A 13,323-nucleotide genomic window follows, 5' to 3' on the forward strand; every position below is an offset into this window, starting at 1 on the left:
TTTTTTGTTTTTTTTTTTTAAGGGGAGTCTCAAATGTTAAACCTGGAACAAACATGACCAAGTCCATGGTCTGCACTCCAAAGCAAGGATAAGCAGCTCTATACTCTCCAACCTCTGCCTTTCTATCTAAGTCCTTCCTACTCAGAACTACAATACCCCAGCTCCCATTGTACCTTCAACTCACTTTGGTCTTGTTTGCCATCCAACTCCTACATTCTACATTGGCAAAGACAAAGAAATACCAAATAATTTTTTACAATACATTTGTCACCACATAGTAGTTGGAAACCATTCTCGTCTGAGAAACAAAACAAACCCTCAAAGACTACACGATCTCAGATGAAATTCTGTATTTTCAGATTCTTATTACCAAAACCATTCCTCTACACTTGTCAGAAATGTTACAAGATATCACTTATATACAGGAACAGCACATATAGACACAGGTACCAATTATAAACTTTTAAAATATCTGACGGATGATACCCAAATACTTGATACTTCCTCTCTGCTTTAAAATAGTGCACTTATTTTCTTTGGTCAAATTTAAGAGTCATATATATAAAATGATATGAAAACAGATCTAATCCTATCTCCTGGCATAACTCTGCCCAAATCGACCAGCCTGAGTAAGATAAGGTAGCATCTCAACAGCTTACTCAGGGCTTAATCACTACCGCAAAGCAAGCACTCTGGATTGATGGAAGAGCTTACTTACCCTATAATGCAGATGAAGAGGATAGACTTGCTCAGAGCCAACATGCACAATCAGTGAACGAATCAGAATAAAAATCCAAACCAACTGGCGAATTTTTTGTTTAATTATAAGGCCAATGGTACTTTGTATTGAATACATGTTCTTAACAGGTTTACATGGATTCTTCTAGGTTTTAAATGATGTTTAGTTTGTTTTCAAAAAGAAGAAGATTTTCTATCTGTCATCATGAGGAACAGGTCAAATGTAACATTATACCAGTATATTTTTTGTGGCTAGGTTTTTATTCACAAGAACATATGTTAAATTCTCCCCCAAAGAGCTGGGTGCCATACAGGGGAGACTGGACAGAATACCTTATAACGCAGCAGCCAAGAATTATTGACCATGTGGGGTGTGCCGTGCACTGAGATAAATTTTTGACGTTCACTATTTCACTTGATCCACACAACCATATTAGGAAGCAGATTCTACTATATACCAATAAAGAAATTTAGGATTAAAGGAGGACATAATGAACATGGTCATATATGTAGAAGTGCCACACTTGTGAAAAGAATCCAAGTGAGGTGACATCGGAGTCTATGATGTTACATACACCTTATTAACACATGAAAGAGACTAACATCATCCATCAAATCGACGTGTATTTATTGCACAAATTTCCCCTAGAACTGGGAGGTTATTATAATACAGGTGTACATTTGAGAAATGTATACAGAACAAGGAACAAGTATGTACATTTTACATATCCCACCATCTAAATAACTTAAGAGAAAGCAGAACAATCTCATAAGACATCCACCAGAAGTAGGCATGGTGTAAAATCTTTTTTTTTAAGTGATCATCCCCAGTGTATGCCAATTGCAACAAAATGAAATCTGTGCTAGTATGTTTATTGCACTTAACATTTTCAAACTCAAAATTAAGACACATTAGTAAAAGCTAAAAATATTTCAAAACAAACCAATTAGTTTATATACAAGGAAAAATTAGTTTTAAATCTATAATGTAAAAGATCCCTTTTTCATTTCCTGTTGCAACATTAACAGGGTTTTTTTATTCCCTGTTGCATCAAACAGGTTTTTAAAATATGTAACACATAACTGTTTGTACCATAAGAAGTTGAAAAAATTATTGTGAACAGGCCAGAACTCTTTTCACATTCATCATAATGATCACACTTTAAAGAAGTAGCAGCTCATTCCTTGGGCTTTGTGTAAGGAAAAACATGACTATGATGAAGGCAGTAGAAATTACAGAGGGTTAGGAATTATAAAACTCAGGAATCCTATAAGGATTAATGATTCTATTAAGAAACTAAGGTTCTTCCTTCTGAGCAAAGCTTAGTTTTAAAAGGAACGGTAGTAGCATGGGCCATCCATTTACTGAAGACTAGATTTCCTAAATGATAGAGATTTCAAACAGGACTGTGAATCATTTGATGATTAATTAAAAAAAGAAAACAAGCAAAATCAGACATTATCTACCTGCTACATACATATCATTTGAACTACAATAAAAAAAAAATAATGTACAGTGGCCCCCATATGAATCTGTCTATACTCTGAATCCTGCCAAAGAGACTGACTATAGAATCCCAAACAATAAAAGAGGGAAGAATTTCAGTAATTAATGGAATAAGAAACTCAAGCCAAAGAAAACAGATCTATAAATGCTCCTTGGCAGCAAGTCATCCATGGGAGACTCAGGTATTAACTGGGACCAGGTGACAGGACACAGGGGCAACAATGATTACAGGCACAACAATTTCAGGTTTACACTCCATTAAAATAACCATTTCTTTTCTATTAGAGAGTTCATGAATACATAAAGAACAAAGCAAAATGTGACCCAACACTATAAATTCAAGGCCAAAGACTAAACAAACCACAGAAATCGTCCTTATTTACTGAAAATTCAAACAGCAAGAATGAATGTATTATACAGTAATTATATTGAGTAAGAGAATAGCAAGTAGTTTTTTTAAGCTAATCAATTAATTATGATGAAAATAGTCCATGAAAGCAGAAACCAATTTCACTTTTAGCATTAAAAGTATCTTAAATCAGGTAAGTAAAGAATAAACTATAATGTAGTATTCAAGTAAACTGAGGTAGTAGAGCATAATGAAAACTTTATCTACCCATCTTTATATTTACATTACTTACAAGAGTTTGGTTCCATATTAGCCTTTCTTATAAGCAACACTCTACAATATATACAAAAAATATTAACAACTGAAAAGTGAAAATTCTGAAAACAAATTAGATTTTGGAAGGGAGGGGCTATTAGAGAAAAGAGTAATTTTAAGAATTAATAAGCTCTATTAGTGTAAACTGATTATTATGAAGCAGTGAAACAAACATTCAGTTCCTATGGGTTCAAGAAGGGCTGATATTGAAAGCAAAGGCCTTGGCTACCTGAGCACTTTTAAAGAAAACAGTATTATTTTTCCCAATGCTTTGGTGCAATTTTTAATCCTAATTTTTATTTATTAAATTAGATGCAAAAATGTAAATACTAACATTTATAAGAATTAGCTTAATCTTACAAACAAAACAAATGGTATAAAGTAGTATTTTTATTTGGGGAACCTACATTACTCAGCCTTAAAAAAAAGATTGGCTTTAGTTATGTTTTAGGGTGTGTGAAACAGATAATTCACCAGAAAGCAACATTTCAACACTATTTACAACTGATACTAGTTGAAAATATTTTTTTTAAAAAGACATGTTTACCAATCAATCTTGTATTTCTACCTCTGCTTCTTTAAAAAATAGATACATATGTACACTTGGATGGATAACATACACACATTTACACTCATTATTCTGAATTATTATAATTAACAGGCTATTTAAAATAGTTTGAGAAATACTCTAAAATTAGCTATTTTGAATTGAAAAACAAAAGAATAATCAAGTTTTTATAGGTCTCCATACCTTAGAAATAAGGAATTCAAATTAATTAAATGACTATTTCTGAGTCATTTAATTGTGAGATATCCAATGCTATTTATGGGTGTGGCAACACAGGAGTGATCATATGAAATTCCTTGATGATATTCATTTTGTAGAAATTTCTATACTTTGGCTTTTTCAAATGCTTTCCCTAAATATTATTTATGCTGCTTTAGGCTCACTTGGTTAAAAATATACCACCACCCAAAAGTCCAGCCAAAAGGAAAAAGCAATGCAATGATCACACAATATGTACTGCAATGCAGGATACCCAGGCATTTGACTCATTCAGATGGAAGTCTAACAGGGAGAAAAAAAGCCATAAATGCATGTTGCATCTGCTTCTTTAGTTTCTATTTAACTTTCTACCAAAGTTAATTTCTAATGACCTTTGTGTTAAAGGAGTATCTGAGCAACATATGGAGAGTGAGTGCTTGCTACAGCAGCCAGAAGAGGAAGATCACTGGATTCAATCCTGAAATAAAGAAAAAAAAAAAATTTCAGGTTAGGCATTCTGTACCCAGGACATGTGTCCTACAGGCAGTAAGTGCTACGGGTAAAGTCACACTATATCTCAGATGTCAAGAACATAGGGCACTCTGGCCAAAAGGAAAAGGATAAGAAGAGAGTCGAAGATAACACAAGCTGGAAATTTTTCAGTAAGTAAAAACCAGAGCCAAAGATTTTTTAAAAAGAAAGTCTCTGAAACCCAACAGCAACAAGATCATGGATGTAGGAAAGCATATCACTGACCTGCTAATGGACCATGTATCAGGGCAAGGGACAGTATGTAAGAAATACAATAAATAATAGAAAAATTGTGTGCACCCATACTGTTTTGGATACAAATGTTTTCTTATTTAAAAAAAAAAGGTTTTTTTTTTTAAATGTTTATTTATTATTGAGAGACAGAGACAGAGCATGAGCATGGGAGGGGTAGAAAGAGGGGGAGACACAGAATCAGAAGCAGGCTCTGGGCTCCGAGCTGTCAGCACAGGGCCCGATGTGGGGCTCGAACCCACAAACCATGAGATCATGACCTGAGCTGAAGTCAGATGCTTAACCAACTGAGTCACCCAGGCACCCCTGGATACAAATGTTTTTATAAAAAGAAGTACTGGGAAGAAGTAATGGATGCTTCTTAAAAATTCATCCTACCACAAATAATTTATAGGGGAAAAAAAGGCCAATAAAGACAGAAAAAGTTATGCAGATTCATTCACAGTTAGAGAATAAATCTGAGTAAAATCCTATTACATTTTTTCAGCTAGTAGTTTAACAAAGATGAAAAAATTTGCTAATAGGCAGCAGTAGGAAGAGGTAGCTTCCTGCTGTCTGTGAGAATCTATTCTGATATTTTTTGGATAACCTTTAGTATTACCTATCACAATAACTAACAATATCTATCAAAAATTTAATACACATGTCCTTTAACCAAAAATTCTACTTCTAAGAATTTATCCTACAAACTTCAAAGATTTATATTCATTTCAGCACTAATTTGTAACAGCAAAAAACCTGAAAATGATTTAAATTCTATCAAATAATGAAATGCTATACAACCATTAAAAATAAATTAGTGTGTGCTTGTATGAACATTCAACATCTATTCCAAGGCAAATTGCAGGATGATATGTAGAATACAAACTAATTTATATTTTTTATCCTCTACATTTAAAAATTCTGTAAGAAGAGACAATCCATCAACTATGTGGGTGAGGGTTAGAAGTTGAGGAAAAGACACTGATGAATTAATTTTAATTTTATGTCAAAATGCACTGTAAAATCTGGTTATATGCATAATAAATTAAAAGCTAGTTTAAATTTAAAAAAAAAAGACATGACACACACAGAATCATCTATGTCCAGTCTAGATGATGAGGATTAACATTAATCAAAGAATTTAATTTGGTTTCTGATGCACAGTTGCTACTTAATGTTGACTTTCCCTCCCTTCTAAAAAGCTTAATTTTAAAAATTTCTACCCTGTTTTAATTTATTCAACAGGATTTCGAGAAATAATTGACATTCTCACACACACACACACACACACACACACACACACACACACACACACACAAAGTAGCCATAGAACATAGGCAAAGTGACTACAGAATATAAGGAAAAGGGCTATACAATGCCTCCCACCAACTTCCTGTTCCTCCTTCAGTTGGCATTTTAGGAAAGTGTCTTTTCCCCAGGAGTAACTGCAAAGTAAACAGATATAATATAAAGATAATAGGGAATGAATAGTAAGTAATATGTAGATAATGTTCTACCACCCACAGAATGGTGTTATTTCAATCAGCTCATGTGGATGGCAGGTCATATGCTGGGAATGATGAGTTTTAACACATAAATGAATAAAAATGAATACTTACTTATTTTCACTAAGATGAAAATTCAGATTTTAGTTCATTTTTATCTGACCATATTCTCAACTTACTGTAATAGTACAAGTGGAGGCCAGGGATGTGCTTTTATATGGTACAGAGCAACCCAACTGGTAACTGTTCAGCTTCTAACAGGAAAATAAAATGAAAAAAGGCAATTCTGAGGAACATTCCTTTTCTAAAGAAAGTGTAACGAGGGGGGCCTGCGTGGCTCAGTCGGTTGAGCCTCCGACTTCAGCTCAGGTCATGATCTCACAGTTCCTGAGTTTGAGCTCCACGTCGGGCTCTGTGCTGACAGCTCAGAGCTGGAAGCGTGCTTCAGATTCTGTGTCTCCCTCTCTCTCTAACCACCCCTACTTGTGCTCTGTCTCTGTCTTTCAAAAATGAATAAACATAAAAAAAAAAATTAAAAAAAAAAAAAGAAAGTGTAACGAGAAAACAAAGCCAGAAAAGAAACCATAAACATACCCTAGAACCACTCCTAGTTCCTTGACATGGACACGCATCTGTCCTTTCAGGTATTCAGACAGCATTTTGCTCTTGAAGTATAACTCCTGTAATCGGTCTTCGAGATGCATTACACACTGCAGTGAAGGTAGAAATTCCAAAGCATCACATTTGTGACAATTCTGTTTAGTTATTTGTATATAAATTAAAATTTTGAGCACATTTTTAAAGCACATAATTTTAGCTAAAGGAGTGTAAATATTTTTCTTGCTCATATCAAACATTTAGATCCTACAGAGATTTTTTAAAAGTTTGTTTATTTATTTTGAGAGAGATAAAGAGAGTGGGAGCAGGAGAGGTTTGGAGAGAGGGAAATCCCAAGCAAGCTCTGCACTATCAGCGCAGAGCCCAACGTGGGGCTCAATATCATGAATCCATGAGATCATGACCTGAGCCAAAATCAAGAGTCAAATGCTTAACTGACTGAGCCATCCAGGAACCCTGTGTTGTTGTTGTTTTTTAATGCAGTAAATTAAACACAATATAAAATTTTCCTTTTTAACCATTTTTAAGTGTACAACTGAGAAGCATTAAGTACGTTCAAAAAGATGTGAAACTATCACTACACATTTCCATAGCTTTAAAAAACACTTTTATTCCAAATTTGATAAATATAATACTCATGATACATTTCAAACATATTTACATAGGACAGGGTGCATTCTACTCTGGGGAGTTAAAGAAAAAAGTCTACAAGAGCTCACAGAGAATGCTCAGTAGTCCTTACTAGAAAAGAGAGGTTTCTAGGCTAGAACATTAAAAACTAAAACACATACACACTCCATTTATCAACTAACTTGCTCAATTAAATACAATAGGTGATTTTTCATGTGAATTAATGCTATACATGTATGAGGACAAAACATGAGTTTCAGGTGTTAAAACACTAAATTCTCAGGATGCCTGGGTGGCTCAGTACGTTCAGCAACAGATTATCGATTTCAGCTCAGGTCACGATCTCGGTTTGTGAGATCAAGACCTGTGTCCAGCTCTGCCCTGATAGCTCAGAGCCTGCATGGAATTCTCTCTCTCTCTCTCTCTCTCTCTCTCTCCCTCTCTGCCCCTCCCCTGCTGTGCACCCTCTGGCGTGTGCGTGCTCTCTCTCTCAAAATAAATAAATATTTAAAACAAAAACAAACAAAACCCACTAAATTCTTGCAGACCATTCCTTTCCAATGAAAATCAACTATTAAAACTGCTAACAGGTGTGACTGGCTGGCTGGCTCAGTCTGTAGACCGTGTGACTCTTGATCTCAGGATTGTGAGCTTGAGTCTCACACTGGGCATGGAGCTTACTCAAAAAAAAAAAAAAAAAAAAAAAAAAAACCCAAAACTGCTAATAACAACCCATTTTCTTCTTGGAAAAGCAAAACAGAAATTATACATACACACACACACCTATAAGCTTTACATATAATTTACATATATCTGGGAATTTACTATATTAACCATTTTTAAGTATACAATTCTGTGGCATTAAGTACAGTCACAATGTTGTGCAACCATCATCACAATCCATTTCAAGAACTTTTTTTCATTATCCCAAACAGAAACTCTGCACCCATTACATAATAACTCCTCATTCCCTCCTTCCCCCAAGCCCTTGGTAATCTCTATCTACTTTCTATCTCTATGAATTTGCCTATTCTAGATGCCTCACTTAGCTAGAATCATATAATATCTGTCCTTTTTGCTAATTCTACATAGCATAATGTGTGCAAGGTTCATCCATGCTGTATCAAAAGGTATTAGAATTACATTCCTTTTTATGACTCAAATATCCCATTCTATGTATTATACCACATTTTGTTTATCCATTCATTTGTTGATGGACATGAGTTATTTCCAACTTTTGGCCACTGGAAATAACGTTGCCATGAACATGACAGTATAATTATTTGAGTCCCTGCTTTCAAATGTTATGAGTATCAACCCAGAAGTAGAATTGCTGAATCATGGGACAATACAACGTTAAACTCTTTAGGGAACTGCCAAAGTGTTTTGCACAGCAGCTGCACCATTTTACACTCCCACCAGCATTGCGCAAGGGTTCCCATTTCTCCACATTTTGGCTAATCCTTGTTATTCTTGTTTTTGATCGGAACCATACTTATGGGTGTGAAGGAGTATCTTACTGTGGTTTTGATTTACATTTTCCTAATGACTAATGATGTTGAAGATCTTTTCATATGCTCAACAACTGTTTGTACATCTTTAGAGAAATGTCTATTTGCCAACTTTCAAATTGAGTTTTTCTTTTTTGTTGTTGAATTGTGGAGAGTTCTCTATATATTCTAGACACCAATCTCTTGGAAGATACATGATTTACAAATATTTTCCCCTACCCTGCACATTGTCTTTTCACTTGTTGATAATGTCCTTTGATGTACAAAAATTTGAATTTGCTGAAGTCCCATGTATCTACTTTTTACTTTTCTTGCCTGTGCTTCTAAAATTTTTTTTAATGTCCATTTATTTTTGAGAGCGAGAGCGAGAGCGAGAGCGAGAGAGAGAGAGAGAGAGAGAGAGAGAAAGGCAAGCAGGGGAAGGGCAGAGAGAGAGGGAGACACAAAATCCAAAGCAGACTCCAGGCTCTGAGTTGTCAGCACAGAGCCTGGACATGGGGCTCGAACTCACAAGCTGTGAAATCATGACCTGCCCCAAGTCGAACACTTAACCAACTGAGCCACCCAGGCATCTCTGTGCTTTTGATTTTAAATCCAAGTAATCAGTGCCAAATCAAATGTCATAAAGATTATCCCCCAAGGTTTTCTTCAAACAGTTTTATACACAGTTTAAGCACTTAAGTTTAGGTTTAAGTTTAGGTTTAAGTCACATTCAAGTTTGAGTTCATTTTTGTACATGGCATAAAGGGCGCAATTTCATGCTTTTGCCATGTGGATATCCAGTTTTCTCAACACGATTTATTGCAAAAGCTCTTGTCCTCTTTGAATGGTCGTGACTCCTTTGTCCAAAACCAACTGACCATGTAAGTAAAGGTTTATTTGGGGGCTATCATATTCTATTGCTTTATGTGTCTGTCCCAAAGCCATATCAAACTGTTTTGAAGATTGTCACTTTGTACTAAGTTTTGAAATCAGGAGGTGTGAGTCCTCCATCTTTTTCTTTTTTTAGGATTATTTTGGCTCTTTAAGTCCTTTGAGAGACCATACAGATTTTAGGATACTTGATCTATTTCCTCAAAAAAAAAGGAAGTCATTGGGATTTTTTCTAAGGATTGTACTGAGTAAGTAGATTACTTTGGGTAGTACAGTCATCTTAATAATACTAAGACTTCCAATTTATGAACACTAGATGTCTTTCTCTTTATGTATGTCTTTTATTTCTTTCAGCAATGTTTTCTAGTTTTCAGTATACAAGCCATTTGGGTCTGGTCAAATTTATTACTAAGTAATTTATTCTTTTGATGCTATTTTAAGTGCTTTCTTAACTTCCATTTTAGATTGTTCATTGCTAGTATATGGAAGTACAACTATCTTTGCTGATTTTGTACCTTGCAGATTTGCTGGATTCATTTATTAGCTCTATCTGTTCTTTTGTGGAATCTTTAAGTTTTCTACATTTAAGATTATGTCATCTGCAGAGATAATTTCACCTTTTCCTTTCCAATTAGGATACTTTTTGTTTCTTCTTCTTGCTTAACTGCTCTGCCTAGCAATTTCCAGTACTATGTACAATAGAAGTGGTGAAAGTGGGCATCCATGCCTTGTCCTTGATCTAAGGGGTAAAACTTTCAGTCTTTCACCACTGAGAATAATGTTAGCTGTAGATTTGTTATATGTGGCCTTTATAATGTTGATTTATGGAGGTTTTTAACTAAGCTGTATTAGATTTCTCCTAAAAAGAAAAAAAAAAGAACTTTGGAAATTGGAAATGGTGTCCTCAGTAAGAGGTTATTCAGTATTAGAAGAGGGGTCATTCAAAGTCCTGACACAACAATGAGGCTCTAGAATGCAATGGCATTCTGCACAAAGATGGGGCAGGGGTGCAGGCATTGCATATCCATACCTTACATGACACAAGTCAGGCACTAAATTCTGGCTGCTGCAACCATACAATATACAGAAATGTTCACATCTCTTTCTGAGTTTGGGCTGCCATTACAAAATAGCACAGATTCAATGATTTAAACAACATTTCTGGATGCTGGAAGTCCAAAGATCAGGGTGCCAGCAGGGTCCAGTTCTGATGAGAACTCTCTTCCAGGCAGACAGAGCACTGCCTGTAGCTGCATCCTCACAATCTCTTTTGCTTTTCTTAGAAAGCCACTAATGCCATCATGAGGTCCCCACCCTCATCACCTAATCTAACCCTAATTACCTCCCAAAGGCCCATCTCCGAACAGAATCCTATCAGGTGTTTGGGCTTCAACACATGGATTTTAGGGAAATACAAACATTCACACCATAACATCTTTCTTCCAGGCAACAGTGATGAAGCTAACAACAGTATTCAATGTAGGCACATACTAAAGTTTAGTCACCTATCAGAGTGCTAAATAATTCAAGCCTTACATACTTACAAAATTTGGAGACAAGTTATGCTTATAAAGCTGAAGAGTGGAATGAAGCAGGTTGGAAACAAGACTGGAAACCAATACTTCCTTTCCCAATTTATTATCTGTCATTCGTCTCTGGCTACTGGCCACTTGAACAGTCCATTTATCCATATCTGCTATAATACAGACAGCTTCTGCTATTGGTTCATCCAACACCGGATGCTGAAAAGAAGAATTCATCTTAAGATAAGCAAATGAAGTTTTCAAATAAATGTTAATGAAAATAAGGCAAGGAAGAGATACTAAACAAAAACAGAATGAAAGAATATTAAATTCTGACACCTACTGCCAAAGAATCCTTGACCATGGTAAATGGAATATTTAATTAACTCAGTAACAAATACCCTGAGATATCTTACAGAAATCATTATTGGAAAAAATTTTTTTTCTTCAAATCATCATTGGTAGAAATTCATTATCAGAAATCTATTCTTTTTTTTTTTTTTAATTTTCATTTGAATTCTAGTTAAGATACAGTATAATATTAGCTTCAGGTGTAAAATACAGTGAGTGAGTCAACACTTCATTAACATCACCTGGTGCTCATCACCAGTGCCCTCCTTAATTCCCATCATCTGTTTCATCCATCTCTCCACCTACCTCCATTCTGGTAAGCATCAGTTGGTTGAACTTTGTATTCTTTAAATTTTTTAAAAAATATTTATTCATCTTTGAGAGAGAGAGAGAGAGAGAGAGAGAATGCACGTGCACATGAGTGGGAAAGGGGCAGAAAGAGAGGGGAACACAGAACTCGAAGCAGGTTCCAGGCTCCACGCTGTCAGGACAGAGCCCAACATGGGGCTCGAACTCACAAACAGCGAGATGGGCAGAGAAACTGAAATGACATTTTTCCAAAGAAGACATACAAATGACCAACAGATACATAAGAAGGTGCTCAACATCTCTAATTGTTAAGGAAACACAAATCTAAACCACAATGAGATATCACCTCAAACCTGTCAAACAAGTGTTGGCAAGGGTGTGAAGAAAAGAGAACACTTGTGCATTGTTGGCAGGAATGTATATTGGTACAGTCACTATGGCAAACAGCATGGAGGCTCCTCAAAAAGTCAAAAACAGGACTACCATATCATCCAGCAATACCACTTCTGGGTATGCATATATTCAAAAGACATAAGCAGGCTATCAAAGAAATATCTGCACTTCCATGTTCACTGCACCATTATTCACAATACCCAAGACAGGGAAACAACCTAGTTTCCATCAACAGATGAATGGATAAAGAAGATGTGGGGGGCACCTGGGTGGCTCAATTGGCTTAGCGTACATCTTTTGATTTTGCTCACGGTTTTGTGGATTCAAGCCCCATGTTAGCCTCCACGCTGACAGCAGAGAGCCTACTTGGGATTCTCCCTCTCCCTCTCCCTCTGCCCCTCCTGCTTGGGATTCTCCTTTTCTCTCTGCCCCTCCTCTGCTCATGCTCTCTCTCAAAATAAATAAACTTTAAAAAAAATTTTTTTTAGGGGCGCCTGGGTGGCTCAGTCGGTTAAGCGTCCGACTTCGGCTCAGGTCACGATCTTGCGGTCTGCGAGTTCGAGCCCCGCGTCGGGCTCTGGTCTGATGGCTCAGAGCCTGGAGCCTGCTTCCGATTCTGTGTCTCCCTCTCTCTCTGCCCCTCCCCCGTTCATGCTGTGTGTCTCTCTCTATCTCAAAAATAAATAAACGTTAAAAAAAAAAAATTTTTTTTAAATATGTGATACACACACACACACACACATACACACAGAGAGAGAGAGAATACTATTCAGCCATTTGCAACAATATGAATGGACCTTGAGGGCATTATGCTAAGTGAACTAAGTCAGTTGGATGTTAACTAAACATATTATTGCGGTAGTCATTTTGCAATATATACATATATCCAATCATTATGTTGTACCCCTTAAATTAATACGTTGTGAATCATATTTTGAAATAAAACTGGAAAAAAAAAAGTTGAGCAATAGGAGAATGGTTAGAAAAACTAACCATATAGCAAAACAATGGAATAACCAACAAACATTAAAAACAGTATTTACAAAGTATGTTAATAATATGGGGAAATTCTCTTATATCAACTGTTAACTAACAAAACAGAATTCAAAACATTAAATACAGGGGCGCCTGGGTGGCTCAGTCAGTTAAGTGTCCAACTTCAGATCAGGT

At 35.8% G+C, this 13,323-nt stretch overlaps 1 protein-coding gene across 2 annotated transcripts in view; it reads right to left on the minus strand.

Annotated features, from left to right (window-relative positions):
• Positions 1-1,349: 1,349 nt before the first annotated feature.
• Positions 1,350-13,323, minus strand: part of FNIP1 (folliculin interacting protein 1) — a 148,262-nt gene continuing 136,288 nt past the window's right edge. For both annotated transcript variants that reach the window (XM_007087784.3, XM_007087783.3), the window contains 3 exons: positions 11,122-11,319; positions 6,540-6,655; positions 1,350-4,153 (listed from right to left, as the gene is read on the minus strand). In XM_007087784.3, the coding sequence (XP_007087846.1) occupies positions 4,075-4,153; positions 6,540-6,655; positions 11,122-11,319 (393 nt within the window). In that variant the 3' untranslated portion in view covers positions 1,350-4,074. The remainder of the gene's footprint in view (positions 4,154-6,539; positions 6,656-11,121; positions 11,320-13,323) is intronic.

This window comes from Panthera tigris, chromosome A1 (assembly GCF_018350195.1).
Source record: "Panthera tigris isolate Pti1 chromosome A1, P.tigris_Pti1_mat1.1, whole genome shotgun sequence".
Lineage (NCBI taxonomy): Eukaryota > Metazoa > Chordata > Mammalia > Carnivora > Felidae > Panthera > Panthera tigris.